The 15504-nt window shown below is 39.3% G+C and overlaps 1 protein-coding gene across 4 annotated transcripts in view; it reads right to left on the bottom strand.

The window, feature by feature from the left end:
• The window catches only part of NPHP3 (nephrocystin 3), a 29149-nt gene extending 17612 nt beyond the window's left edge, over positions 1-11537 (bottom strand). Inside the window, exons 1-10 of one of the 4 annotated variants that reach the window (XM_072853828.1) lie at positions 10917-11537; positions 10401-10526; positions 9000-9150; positions 7330-7482; positions 5846-5979; positions 5434-5594; positions 3368-3515; positions 2724-2798; positions 1949-2128; positions 422-525 (exon numbers count right to left, since the gene is read on the bottom strand). In XM_072853828.1, coding sequence (XP_072709929.1) covers positions 422-525; positions 1949-2128; positions 2724-2798; positions 3368-3515; positions 5434-5594; positions 5846-5979; positions 7330-7482; positions 9000-9150; positions 10401-10526; positions 10917-11267 — 1583 coding nt within the window. In that variant the 5' untranslated portion in view covers positions 11268-11537. The remainder of the gene's footprint in view (positions 1-421; positions 526-1948; positions 2129-2723; positions 2799-3367; positions 3516-5433; positions 5595-5845; positions 5980-7329; positions 7483-8999; positions 9151-10400; positions 10527-10916) is intronic. The other 3 variants (XM_072853829.1, XM_072853826.1, XM_072853827.1) reach the window with 3 other exon arrangements.
• Between the last annotated feature and the right edge of the window lie 3967 nt (positions 11538-15504).

Raw genomic sequence — 15504 nt, 5'->3', positions numbered from 1 at the left:
ACACTATCAATTTATTTTTATGTCAGCAAATTTTGTCATAGCCTACAAGTGAGCATAAAATGCATTTCTATGATAAATTATTAGGTCTGATCTTTCCTTTATTTCAGTTAAAAAGACTCTGAAGGACCGCTCTTGTGTATCAGAGAAGGGCAACGCTATTGAGCTACTGAAACCACTTACTAATGCTGTGCAAAGACAGATCTGTAAGGTGTTGCAATTGGAGTCAGGGAGATGTTAAAGGCAGTTCAGATGGAATTAGCTACTCAATTATTACAAATCTTTCCAGCATACTTCAATAACTTCAGTGCTTTGTAAATGCTCCCATTTTACCTCTAATTAAACTGATACTATGTTTGTAATGTAACGGATACATTTTTCTTAAATTTCATTCATACAAAAAAACCCAATTAGTTTAAACTACCATTTCGACAGAAGGAGAGATTTCCCAGAGCCTGGTCCTCCTGATACAAGCAGAGGTGGAATTGGTGCTGGTGCTGCTATTAGGTCATTTAGACGTTCAAAATACTATAAAAAAGAAACAGTCATTACAAATATGTCACTGTTTAAGGGAGAAATATAGTGCTTGGTATTGTAAACCATCTAGATACAAATGCAAGTACAGATTTATTAAGGTATGGGAATAACTACTGAAATGCAATATAATACAAATGGAAATAAATTCTGTAATGAAACACTTAAACCAGAGAGTTTATTCTCTCTTTTAAAGAAAATGTAAAATAAATAAACATTTTTTCAAAACGCTATTTAAAATGGAACTTTCAGTGCTAATAAACTGAATTAGTGTTACTACAGTAAAGCAATTGGGTATTATGTTTGTTCAGGATTTCCTGCCCCTACTTTCCCCCCTAACTTCTCCACTGCATTGCATATGGTTGCCAGGACAAAGCCTTCAAAGTTAGCATCTGCCATGAATGATATTTTGAGGCACTAAGCAAGCAAAAGAAAGGCTTTCTTTCACCACATGAATGCCCAAGAATGTTGTAGCAGAGTTCAAGATGACAAAAACAGAAACAAAAACCACCCTTCATCCACCTGGGAGAAATATTTTTTCTGCAAAAAAGAAGTGGAGGCACGTTAAGATATACATAGGTGTTTTTTTCTATTAATGTTCTATTATTTTACTGTTCTAGAATGTAGTAAAGATGGCACAATCCTCCAACCCATTGCCAATATATGAGTAGTGAAATAAAAAATAAATTGTGCTAGTAAAATAGGGTTACTAACAATTTAAATACAGTAACACAGAATCTGCATGCTTATATTACATAACAACATCAAGGAATGTTGCCCAAATAAGCTGTCGCATCACTATCCATGACCACTTTAGTACTTTTCCTTCCTACACTCAGTATACCTTCCCTACATATAATCGTTCCTGATACCCCCAATTTGAAATGTTTTAAAAATTTTATTTCAAGTAATGAGTAAGTACTGAGCTATTCAGCAGCTCTCTACTTTTAATTTTCCTATGTTCTTCTCACATTTGTATGACTGCATGATGAGATGAGATCTTTTCATTAGCCATCTCCAAAAGACCTAACTCCAGGTGTCAAGACAGCTCAGATTTCCTCAAAAAAACAAACAAGCAAACAAACAAACAAACAAACAAGACATTCAGAGCCTTTTTTATTGATGACCAAAGTCTAGGACGATACCCTACTTCTGGCACACCATTATAGTGATTTTCTCCAGTGCAGGAACAACACTGCTGCTTCATCAATGCCATTCAACAACACACAAACTGGCATTTCTCCCAGAAAATAAATATGCCATCTATGAAGACATATGGCTTCTTCTAGCCTGAGGAGTAACAGCCTCAAGGATGCTCTCAGACACAGCTTCTTCTGTAGAAGTACATCTTGCCTAACAAGAGATGGAAATGAGTGATGACTTCCTCTTCATCTATATACATTTCCAATGTACTTACTTTCTCAAATCCCAGCTCACATGTTGAATTAGAGGCCTGCTGAAAAGCTTCCATCTGTTCTTGTTCATCATGCGCATCCCACAATACATCACCAAAAACTTCTTCTTCAGGAGCAGTGGACTCTTCCTTACTACCCAAATCCTTGCTTTCTAGTTCTGTCATTTCACACCCCAATATATCCTAAGTAAAAAGAAAATTACATGGAGAAAACTGCAACTATAATTCTTAACAGTGCAGGCACATTTGGTGTTATTCTCAATTCTACTGTATATGAGCGCAGCTCTACTAACTTCAATATGCTCATTTTGTTTCAGGCTAGCAGAGAACATAAATGAGCAATTAGATGAAAACAAGTTAACTCTGAACGCACAGGTTTCAAGACATTGGTTTTAGTCTTCTCATAGTAGAACCAACCCACCGCAAGGAAGGATAAGGAGAGAATGGACTATGCAATCTTTCCTTATCCTATGATATGGATAAAGAGAAATTAAAAGAGAATTTAATCCTATGATATGGATAAAGAGAAATTAAAAGAGAATTTAGGCCATTAATAGATTCCTTTCCCCTGTTATTTCTGCTTCTGTCCATAAAAGCACTGCTCAGTTTTGGGTTTAATTTCCACGTGCAGATTTATTTGCTTGCCAGATATTAATGATAAAACACAGAAAGATCCTTTGAAGTACATCTAAGTAGCATATAGTAATCACACAGACACCATTTAAGATCATAAATCAGAGTAGAAACAGAAAAAGCTGAAATGTATCATGTACTCTACCTGTTTAATTATCTTTTCCACACAATTATAGATTTCATATGCTCCTTCCTCCACACCTCCAATATGATCAATCATCTGAAAAAGTAAATGGCAAAGCATGACACAACTCTGCGTCCAAATGGGAACAGTATTTAGGACTACAAACAAAACCATTCTGGAACACACTTAAATTCCATTCTGTTGCATTCCTTAGGTAGGATTCACTCTGCCTAAGCTTTTAAAAGTTGGGCATCTACTTTCAGCTGTTCTCAACAGTTCTCTCTGTAGAGAGAAATACATGACAACCGATCTATTTTCAGATGAGAGGAATCTCTCTGGAGGTACGCTTCTTTCTCTTCAGTGGCTACAGAGGGACCTTAGATAAATAACTTTGCCATTTAAATGGCTAAACACAGGTGAGAAATTCTATCCCTATAGCACATGGATTTATTTTCAGTGAAAATGCAGTGGTTTTTTTTCTCCCCTGCTATTGAAAATTTCGTAACATTCATAAATTTCAGCTTCATCAATCTGCTCATATAATGAGTATCCACAGCAATGAGTGTAATGCAATTTCTCCTAAAATCTGGGACTACTAGCACTTTATGTTGTTTATAGCAGGAAAGTAAGCCTTTTAAAATTCAACAGTCTTTAAAATGCCATACCTTTGCTTTATTCACATAAGAAATTTGCTCAATGAACTGTTGCACTGAGACTGAACTGACTCTGCCATCCTCCTTTCTGCAGTAAATTAGCCGGGGTTTTTCTTCTGGATTTCTCAAGAAGGCTTCTTCACAGTCCTCCAACAAACAACTAGATTGGAAATCAGCATTCTTGTGCTATATTACACTGCTGTAGTAAACAGTTCAATCAACACAAGCTCTGAAGATGGGTTTCACTGCAAAATCTTATTCAAAAGTCATATCTACTTACAACAAAGGGCAAGCAAATATTTCAGCAGAGAATTTAAGATAAACCCTGAGGCAAGGAACAGCTAAGAGATAAATTTATGCTACTTGTACCAAAAACATTAAAACCATTTATTAATTTTTATGATTATTGCTTTGTAAATTAAAAGTTGATCTTCCTGTCATACCAATATGGAGCGTGAAAGGTAATTGCCTTGCATGGAAAGAACATGGATTCACACACAGAGCATGTATATGATTAACAAACATCGTATATATGCTCTGCCATCACTTATTTGAAGGCTCTGTTCCATTCCTTGATGTTTTTAGGAAAAGTCCTTTATTATTTGTCAGATATAGGATAGTCTTTTAATTTATAGTAGTTAAAAAGGAGAATTACAAACCTCCAAACTCAAAAGCACTTTATATTTATTTATGTGAATTATATCCATGGCTATCACTCCCAGCAATCTATTGCTGCTCCACAGAAGGAACTACATAACTTGGGGATGCTGACAACAGCAGACAGGATCTCTCAAATATTATGTTCTTTATATGAGCACTACAATTTTCATCACAGTTTTTCTAAGAGAAACTCTCTAAGTGAGTACGGTTGGCAGGAATACTCCTCTGAGGTTTTTTTTCTTGCGTATTTTGTTCTTAAACACTTGTGACTCACATACATAAAACTAGGTTATTTGGCAATAGTCTCCCCTTGGGGTGTCAATATACCCTCAGCAGCTGACATTATCTTTCCAAGAGCATAAATGTATGGCAGCTGTAGTCCGATTCCTCTAAGAAAACAAATCAACATCTTCTGTGGTACCTGGTTGTTCCCTGAAGCTCTCCGCTGTTGTAAATCTTAGCTACTAGTGTCTTAAACCAGCCTTTAATTCTCTGCGGACAGATGTTTTATTTACAGGAACAGGAGGTCTAGTTAATACAAGAGTTCTAACACTACAAGAGTATTTGAAATCCCTGGAGTTCAAAATCTACCCTAATATGAAACTTAATACATACCAGTATTTTCAGATTCTTGCATTCATACAGATGGTTTGGAATTACCACTCTGTGATCCTTCATATTATCTTTTCTAATCCCTTTTTCTCTCTTCTTCAGCAAAAGGACACCTCTCCCTCCCCCAAACATCAAAACCAAGCTCTGCCTGAAATTCCCAAATGCATAACAGAAACAGTCCTAAGGCAATTCTAAAAGTATCCCTAGCTTGGTGTTTTTAGTAAGTCATGTTTCTTCTTCTAGAAGGTTAGGAAATTACTCACTGAACAAACAGAACACATTGCATCTCTATTTGTCATAAAACATCACGACTTCAGTAAATTAAGCTGTAGAAAGCTTGCATGAGGTACCACACAGGAGAGCCATGAAATCATTTCAAAAAATAGCCAAAAGATAGAAAATAATATGTGACAGAATAAAATCAAAATACTGCAGACAGGTGTAAGGCTAGATAAGCAAATGAAAAACACTGAGGACATTCACACCAGCCATCTTGAATTCCTAAGGCTCCAGCAATACGCATGACAGAGAACTGCTCTTGGAAAGCAAAACATTTCTGTATGATGAAGACATCTTTCATGCTGTATTTTAAGAGAATCTGTAGCTACAAGAAGAAGGAAATTATACAAAGCTGATATATTGTTTTAACTGTCTGCACCAGCAAACCTAAATTTTGAAGGAGTATCACTTAGGAGATACTAGCTTAGGAAATGTACTGAGCAAAGCATCACATATATTTTAATAAGCTGTGCACTCTGCATAAATTACCAGTTTCCATTTGCTTTACCAGTCTGGAAAATACTTACCTTGGCAAAGTTAAATGCAGGAGCAAAATGACTAATGAACTTTTTTCAATTTCCCATTTTCTTACATCCTTAAGAGGCTTTTCATTTTCTGCTGCAAAATGAACAACTTGAAAGAAGTAGCCCATTGTTTCACAGATTCTTTGAAGTTTTGGTGAGTAGTTCTGAAAGCAAGTTTGAGTAACAGTGCTTTATTACTAAATCTGGATAGCACTAAGGACCTACTAGCTAAATGTCAGTTTCTTTTCTCTAGGCAGTTTCTTCCCCTGAAGTCCTTGACAATACTTTCACTGACTTCACTGAAATTGGGCTACACTTACTAAAGCTTTAAAGAAATACTAGAAAAATTTCTGAATAAGTATGACAGTGGAAACAAAACAGCATATAAGTTAGCATAAGTTTGTGAGGTACTCACTCTAATGAAGATGTCCACTTCTGGTTGAGTCTCAGCAGTACTAATAATAAAACATCTTACTGTGTTACTCCACAGAGAGTGGGAAAACAGAGGAGTAACTTGTAATAAACTGGCGACAGCAGCATCCCAATCATCTGCCAATGAAAAAAAAACAAAATGAAGTCTAGAGATCTTCACATCTTCACCGCATAACAGATAAGTCATCGCCTCTTAAAATTATGAATACTACATTTTATTTAAAATAGTAGTAACATTTTTACTCAACTATTTTAATTTTTAAGATTTGAATTTAGAAAACCCATATCATCTGATAATGTCGTATAATTTGATAATGTGGCAAAACAACAGTGTTAAATATATTCATATTATCATTACAATGATATTTCCTTTAAAAAGGATTGATGAAATGTATCCACAAAATCAAGATGATAGTTGTAAAATAAGTAAAAATATGCAGGAATAATAAAATCACTCATAATCAAACATTATTTTTTTTCCTCCAGATCTACATGTATTTCAACTAGACTATGCAAATAAATGACAGCAAAACATTATGGGAACTTCCTCTTCTTGAGATAAAGTCTGTTGCTGTCTGTAATACTGTATGTCAATTCCCTATAGAAGCAATGAATTTAAAAACTTTCTTAGGTTCTTCATTTTGCTGTTGGTCATTCTTTCAAGCTAGGAATAGGTTCCCCTTTCAGTACCACAAGGCATGATGAAAGGCTTAGTGTGTGAAGCTGGAGCCACCACAGAGCAGACCCTCCCCTCCCACTTTGCAGGCACAGACTTCTGAATCAGAGCCTAAAGGATTGAAGAAAAAAGGGAGAAACTGCCAGCAAAGTCAACTGCGTGCAGGAGGGGTTCCAGAGCCAGGACAACAGTGAGGGAAACCAGAGCACTGGAAGACAATTTACAAGAGGCCATTTGGGAAACAAAGTTCAAAAGCAACAATTATTGATAATAAAATATCTAACACTGATTCACGTAACATTGCATACATCCTGGTCTTGCAATCAGATTTCCATGAATGGCCCCCTAAACAGAGTAAAACCCCATGCAAATCCAATGAAAAAAAGCAGGGATATAGTTTATTCTAATACAAACATAACATTCATAGTTAAGAAGTAGAGAATTTGAATAAAAACAGACTAATGCCAGCAAATATTGAAGGAGAGATCACTATCTTCCTTAGTCAAAATAAGCAACAAAATGGTATTTGGTTTACTTACATTGAAGCACTATTCACTGCTGTTTGCTAAAATCACTGCTGCACATACCATAGTCACCAAATATATTAAACACAGCTTGGCATGTACAGCTACAGATTCCTTGCATTTTCACAAAGAATTCCGTATAATGCTTTAGTCAAATTACCCAAGAATGGACAAAAAGAAGCTAAGAAAGAACAGAATTATTTAAGAATGGATGGAAGAATGACACAGACACATACAATCCCAGCAAAACAAACCACCATTACTTACCTCTGTTTATATTTGCAAATGGTCCCTCAACATCTATAGAGCTATGAGCAAATTCAGGCCCTCTGAAAGACTGCTGAAGTTGCATCATACTACCCATGGATGGCTCACTTCCCAAAGCTCCTCCATTCCAGTATTCAGATTGTGCCCCAGTAGCTAAGAATTGGAAAACAAAAAAACCCTCTTCATTGTCACTAAACAAGGTACATTATGTCTTAAATACTCCAGATGAAACCTACTGCCACATGCCACTGATATTTTTTTCTCCTTTAGCAGATTTGCTCACACCTTTGTGTGCTGTAGTTCTAAATGGGCACTTGTCCAAAGTTAGTGAGAAGCCATGCTGCTAATGGGATGAGGTTATTTGCTAATGTTTGTTATTATATGGATTGCTCACATCTGTTGGGTTCAAATACTGACTTGCATTACAAATCAGGAAAACAGTTCACAGTATTGCTGCAGTCATTTGTGCACATCACAAAATTGACAACTTTTGTTCAGGAATGTTCCAGCACTGAAAAAGCCTAAAGGGGCTGTAGGTCAGGACTGAAATATATTCTTTATGCTGTGTGAGAGAGCTTTCACGGTATCTCTTTGTAATATGCTTGGACTACACTTCTGCCAATCAACAGACAACTTTCAAGACACCAAATAAATCTTCCATGGAGAAAATCAGGAAATTGAAAATTACTTAGAAAAAGGTAAGAAAGGAAGAATTAATTCAAAAATTAATTTAACACAAAAGAAGACAGAAAAAATATATAAAACAAGACTATCCATACCACTAAAGTTCATCAAATGCATAATTACTATGCAAAAAGCCAATCATTGCATTTTGAAACATTCCTTTTAAAGATTGCATACTTATACTCCTGCCAAGATGTGACAGTTGATATATCTCAATAAGCAAAACAAAGGTTAAGCAATAGTACTTGCACACAGTTTTTCCTCAGTAACCCTTGATGGTGCAAGAAGTAATGGCAGCCATCCTTAAGAGTGTTAAGGTGCTAACTGTCTGCTACAATTATTGTTCTATTTTGAATCGGATACAAAGTCAGAGGACTGATCACATACCTATGAATCCTTCCCATGTTATCAAATACCTCTTACAGCATATACAAGGTTTTGCCTTTTCTGTCATTAAGATTCCTAGGGCTTCCCTTTCAAAAAACTCTTCAATAAAATGACTCTTTTGGTCAGTTCATGTTTGTTAAATATCTAATTCTGCTATTCTGAAAAGTACAGCAGCTGAGACTGGCATACCTCATCATCTATAGACAGTAAGTCTATCTAAGATTCCCTCTAGTTTCAGGTGTGCTTTTTGTATCCTTTGGAACATGATCTCTCAGATCTAGAATCAGAAAACTCAGAAAAGACTAGGAAACTCAGAATTGTTCATGGAACAACTTAAAAAAAAAAGTTCAAGTCACTGTGTCTAGACAGTGCTCCATTTTCTTCATCTATTCATTCATAAGACCAGAAATGCAGGGTTCCCACAATCTAAACCAAGTTTGTAACATCAGCTGCTTTTACCCTTTTAAACTGTTTTATGTTGCTTTTCAACCTGGATTAATAAAACTTTTTTCAAAAGAACAAAAATATTTGTCTTGTGCTTTACTATTCAGAGACTTCAGTTACGTTCCAACACAAAATACTGTGGATGAAATTCTCACCTGTAACATCGGTACAATTGTCATCAGAATCAGACTCTTCGGGATCAAACACTTGGATTCCTTGGGCCTGGAGTCTCTGAAGTTTTGCTTCTAGCTCTCGTTTGGCCCTCAGCAAGTCCTGAATCTCATTTTCTTTAGTTTCTCTAAAAATCTATGAGCAGGAAAGGAAAAAACCCCAAGAAATACAAACCATAAATCTTTTGAAAATCAGTATCAGTTCCTGAATTCATGTTATCTGCTTTCAATTGGAAAAATAAGTTTCTAGCATTTGTTTAGCAGGCAAAGACATGAAAATGTGAACAAGAAGCCATCAGGAGCCTATAAATAAGCAGGGAAACACAGTTTAAAATTATCTATTTTTTAAATTTTGCCATTTTAAACCTTATCATACTGTTCTGAAAGCTAGAAGTCTGCATTACTATAGGAAGTTCATTAAAAACAGCAAGTAACTTTCTTCACCTTTTAAAGTTTATTGTCTTCTAAAATCACTACATGTAATAATTTTTTTCAAAGGTTCCCTTTTATTCTTCCATGTACTTTTTTTACATTTACATATAATCTTGTATTTAATTTTGATTGTTGCAGAAATTTAAATTACCCAAGATAGAAAGCGATCAAGCACCTCCAGCTGTCCTGTTTGTAAAACATTACTATCGTGAGGGGAAGAAAACATGAACCTAGATTTAAATACAAAGAGATGAAATCTTCAAGTCTCATTTTCTTAAATAAGGTCAAAACCAATCCTCTTTTTTATCTATCTGCCAAACATTAACACCTGTTACAATTAAAGATATCAAGAATCTTGAAAACAGTGCAAAACCAGGACCTATTGCTCTGTTTTGGGTGGTGGAAGTATCATCATCTGCAGCAAGGGAAAAGCAGAAGCATCAGCTTGGCCTTTCAAGTCATCCCTCCAGAAAGTGCAATGGCTTTTGTCTTTAACTAGCTATCACGTTTTAGCAGCCAGAAGAGATGCACCAATACACATTTTTCTTTAATGTAAGCTAGAAGTGTTAAACGTTACAATGCTATATATAAAATTTATTCAGCAATAATGGAACTCTGTGTTTACGCATTCCTTCAGCATGTGTCAGTTTGCAGCCTGTGGTTTCTTGTCACTCTCAAATATGAATATATTCCTGTGTTCAGATGCATCACTGCATATTCTCCTTTTAATAAGTTATTTTCTATTTTTTCCTCTTAGTTTTACACAGAAGTTTTAGCAGGATTATCTTGAAGGAAATAAGCTGCTACAGCTATGACACTGCAATTTATTTTTTTTTTTAAGAAAGAGACATCCTCATGAAAGCTACTGGAGAAGAGCTCATTGGGGGAATGGGACCAAATGACATCTATCTTTTTTTTGGTCATTTTCCCAGGAAAGGAAAAGTCAAGCCATACCTTGAATTGCCTTTTGACCTTGTCTCGATCATGTTCAAAAGTAGCAGCTCTCTCCATGGCTTGGTATTTAGCTTCTAATGCACTTTCTTTCTCTCTAAGTATTTTCTGGTAAGTTTTCTGAAGTGCCTGAAAACATTTAATATACCATTTTTCTGAGTGAAGGCAATTGCTGATAAAAGGTTTTAGATTACTCTTCAGGTAGTGAAATTGAGGTCTGAATACAACGTTATCCCAGCACCCTACATTCCTCTCCTTGCTCTAAGGATGATGGCCACGCACCTTGTGCTCCCCATCCCCAGAGGCACACCTTGACCGCATCCTGACAGCTCGCCAGGATGGCACTGGGGTGCACACCATTTCCCTGGCACCCTGCCTTCCTTAGGAAGGAAAACTCATCACACCCGTCACCTCCCTGCCACAGCTTTCCTGGGAAGTGGGACGAGTCCTTCGCAGGCTCATGTGCAAGGGCCCTGCTTCGCCGCTCAGCTCTCTCATCCGAGAGGGCTGGGGAGCTACCTGCAGCTCGGCGCGCAGCCGCTTGTTCTCCCTGTCCAGTTTGGCCTCCTTCTTCACCATGGAGGCCACCTCGTTGTTCTTGCTGACGCGGAAGATCTCGTACTCCTTCTTCAGGCGCTCATACTCGGCCACGCACTCCAGCTCCTGCACCGAGGCCGTCGACTTGAAGCTGGCCCCGATGAGGCCGCCGGGCCGTGAGGCGCCAACGCGCCGCAAGGAGCCGCGCAGCAGCCGGGCCTTGGGCTTCACCTCCACCGGGATCTCGCAGGCCTCGCCGCCGCCGCCGTACGTGTCCTCGATCACCTCCCCTACCCCGCCCGTCGGGCTCACCAGGGACGACGCCGTCCCCATGGCCGGGGGACGCTGCAGCCGCGCCCGCTGCTGGGGGAGGCTTTAACACCGAGCGGAGGAGCCGGTGCCTCCGGCGGACCCTGACGGCGTGGACATGGCCGAGACGGAGCGCTCGCGGAGGCGGCTGCTCCCCGCCTCGCCCCGGCCAGCGCCCCTCACCGCTCCCCCAGCCCGGGCGAGCCGGAGGGCCGTCCGAGCCCGCGGGCCATGGTGCGCTCCTTGCGGCGGCCGGACGAAGAAGGGAGGGCGGGAGGAAGGCGGGGCGGCTTCTCCCTTCTCCCCCCTCCCGCCCCGTCCCGCGGCGCGCTGCTGGAGCGGCCCGGGAGGGGGAGCACGAGCCGCCCCTGAAGGCCGGGGAAAAGTGGAGCCGCGGCGGGCGGCCGTGGTGAGCGGGAGGGGCCTGGCGGCGGCCCAAGGGCGGGAATCTACTCCTCTGAGGGAAAGTGGGGGTTTTTTAGGTTTTTGCTTTTAAAAACAGGAGGTAACCCGAGGGCACAGCAAACCCTCCCGTTCCCACTGGCACCATCTCAGTGTGCGCCGGGGAAGCCTCAGCCCTGCCGGGCCTTGCCGCCTCGCTGGGCAGCGTCAGCAAAAAAAAGTGCCCATTTTCTCCTCAGAGAGCAAGGCCCAACAGGGTCTGTTACCTGCCTCAAAGCCCACAGGCTGTGCGCGCCCTGGGCTGCTCTACATTTGGGAGAACACCCAGTTCTCCTCTGCCAAACAGATGCACAGGTTGTGTCACAAGCTTTTGTGTGATTATAGAGACCTTGTGGGGGGATTATCTCTCACCACCCTAAAATTGTGACCTTTGAGACCAGTTGGCACACTCCGAAGAAGAACTGAGAAGAGATGGTAGTGGCTCCACCAAGAAGTAAGTGCTGGGTAATGGCGCCATGTCACACCCAAGGGCAGTGCCTGAACCTTGTGCTGCCTCTGGGCCTCGTCTGAAACTCATGAAGAACTTCAAACTTCTCTGTTTGAAGACCTTCCCTTTCAGGAATAAGGCAGTTCTAGGTTATCTGCCCCTTAAAATGTCCTAATGCCATTTCCTTCTCTGCCTCTTCAAAATACCCTGTCTGGTTCCTTCACCCATCCTGGAGATTTCAGAGGGGCAGATCCCCGAGGCTGAGGAGAACATCCATTTGTTCCCAAATCTCAGAACCTGCCCTACTGTTGGCGTGAATAACAAAAATGTCACTACTTTAAAGCAGATTTTACCTCATGTATGTGCCAGGTTTGTTAGCCATGACTATGGGAGCCATTTGCTCTCAACAGGAGGAAAAAAAAATATCTTAGAATGTCTTTCCAATGATACATCCCTGAATGTCAAAATTTACTGGAGGGGAAAATTACTTTTGTGTACCCTGAGTAAAAATTCTGGGTTTTGGGAATGTGTGCTGTTTGCCCTAACTTTACCTCTTTGTTTTCATGAGAAAAAATAATTTATTGTCTGAATATCATTTATGGTTACATTGGTGATCTATTCCAGTTAAACCCCATTTCAGTGAAAAAGACAGATACAGAATATGTGACAATTGTGGGAAGGGTGCTACATTTTCCCTAACATTGACAATAACATAGCCTGCACAGTATTAGGTGATTCGGCAAATGAGCCTGTAATTCTGTAACAAAGCAAGGCTCTTGGTTTCTTCATTTGCATGTTGGTATCAGGCTGTTTCTCCACTTCACTGCTGTTTGAGCTCTAGGAATAATTAAAAATACGTTCATGCTGGTGCTTGAACTGAATCGTTCTTATATTCTGAGTTCGTGAAAGTCAAAATCTCCAAGGTTTAAGCCTAGAATAAAAAGTGTAGTATTGTAAGAGCTCCTGGATTCATTCTAATAATCCACTTGACATTAACAAATAGATTGGAAGAACTGTAGATGCTGTTTCTCTAATGCTGCCTCTGGGTGCATTACAGAATTTTTATGGATAGTAGAGACCATTTTAACACAACCCTCTCTAAGCAGAAAAATTACACTGCTTCCCTGTTGCTTCATGGATTGTTTTTCCTAATGTTTAGAGATTAGAATAGCTTGCTTCAACATCTAATTTGTACACTAACAAAGATTGCTTTAAATCACCAATTAGGACAATTCAGAAAGAAATCCAACTGTTCATTGCACAGATATTGGAAACAGTGTCTCAGAATATCTGAGGATGAGCTATCTTAACTTTCAGAAATGAATTGACCCAGAAAATCAATCCCTGGAGAAAATATCATACCAAATTCTTTAAAAATTGCCTTGTCATGTTACATTACTTTTTTAAGCTTCAATTGGAGCAGCCCAGTCCTTAGTCCTTTGAGGACATTGATGCTGTGTGAATTGTGCCATGAAGTTCTTCACCAGTCAGTGAAGACGTTTGGGGTACTTGAGCAGCTTCATGTTTAACATTGCTACTATTTACCTAATTTAGAAAGGTTATTAAGACAATCCATGTGTGAGATGTGGTGGCTTAACCCTGGTTAACAACTAAGCACCCACCAGTCGCTCACTCACTACCCCAGCCCAGCGGGATGGGAAGAGAATTGGAAGAGCAAAAGCGAGAAAAACTTGTGGGTCAAGATAAAGACAGTTTAATCCGTGAAGGAAAGAGAAAAAAAAAACAAAACAAAACAAGTGATGCAGAGGCGTGCACTCACCACCTCCTACCAGCAGATCGATGCCCAGCCAGCTGTTCTCTGAGGAACAGGTACTTTGGAAAGACTAACCCCGAGTTTTATTGCTGAGCATCATGTTATATGTCACGGAATATGCCTTTGCTCAGTTTGGATCAACTGTCCTGGCTGTGCCCCCTCCCAACCTTTTGCCCACCCCCTACTTGCTGGCAGGCAGAGTGAGAAGCAGAGAGGGCCTTGATGCTGTGCAAGCACTACTCTGCAATAGCTAAAACATTGGCGTGTTATCAGCACTGTTTTAGTCACAAATCTAAAACACAGTACCATATGGAATGCTGTGAAGAAAATTAGCTCTACCTCAGCCAGACACAGTACACATGTATTTGTCAGATGAGGACCTGTACTTTGTAAAGCTCCTTCATGACTTCAGCAGTAACAGAACTGGACTGTTTTCCATCCCTGAATCCACATAATGAGGAATACAGTACATTGGCTGGTTGTCTGACAAATTTACTCTTCTAACTACCCCTCTGGGGTCTGTATGCAATCTATACTCCTGATCCACAATGGAACAACTACTCTGCCAATGTTCTCCTCCTCACTGAGACTATTATTTTTTGTTGTTGTGTGTGTTACTTAGAAGCCCATGGACTTTTGTGCTTTATAGCATAGACAATTTTGTACAAACATTCTAAGTACTTTATTTGCTATTACTTAAAATCTGCTGGGCTACAGTTTAAAAACATTCATGTGGCATCTGTATGGGTATTACTTTTGTCTTTGATATATCCACTATATCACCACATAATTTATTGTTGAAGTTTCTTACTCTTGACTTCATTTCATTTTAGGAGTTGTTGGTGACTGTTAACAAACAAAATCTATGGATCTGAGGATCTGTCCCATAGAGAAAAGTACAGCTGCAGGAACTGGCCTTCTGAAAGAAGGTTGGTTTTTTACATGCATTATTAGGTTCAGCTCCAAGTTAGCAGATCTTCATTTTATGAAATAATATATCTGATATGTTATTACCTATGTATTCCTGGAAAATTTAGTGTACAAGGTCAGGATACAGTAAGATAAGAGGAAGCTGAGCAAGATTTGAAGATGATAGGTTGCCACAGATTGACTCCCCATTAAAAATAAGAGTTGCTATGATTAGAATGAATGTTGATAATGACCTGAAAGCAGAAGATGCTTTAAATGAAAGGCAGCTGAGCAAACTTCTACACAACATCTTTTTTGTTAGCTCAGATGCTGGTGTGACTCTTAAGGCTGTATACCACAGGCATAAGCAAAGTGTGTTAGAAGCCCTTCATAAATCACTATTAAATTGTTTGTGCCTGCACTGAATCAAGTTGATAATTTTTTATGATCTCATTCATTATTCAAAAATATCTGTGTCTGGTAGAATGTGATTAAGAGAGTTCTCTTGAGGACATACAGTGGAAAGATATAGTATGGTAATTTTTAAAAGATTAGTTTTGTCCTGGGTTATATATGATTCTACTTCCCTCTTTGTAATGACGATAAAGACCTTGCTCTAAAAGGTTGCTTGCTATTGGGCTGTTCTTTATTAACTGGCTGGCTTTCCCCAGTACTCTACCCTGTGCAGT

This window comes from Ciconia boyciana, chromosome 2, assembly GCF_034638445.1.
Source record: "Ciconia boyciana chromosome 2, ASM3463844v1, whole genome shotgun sequence".
Taxonomy (NCBI): domain Eukaryota; kingdom Metazoa; phylum Chordata; class Aves; order Ciconiiformes; family Ciconiidae; genus Ciconia; species Ciconia boyciana.
Note: the sequence above shows the minus strand (reverse complement) of the source record. Positions and strands in the feature narration are given on the sequence as shown.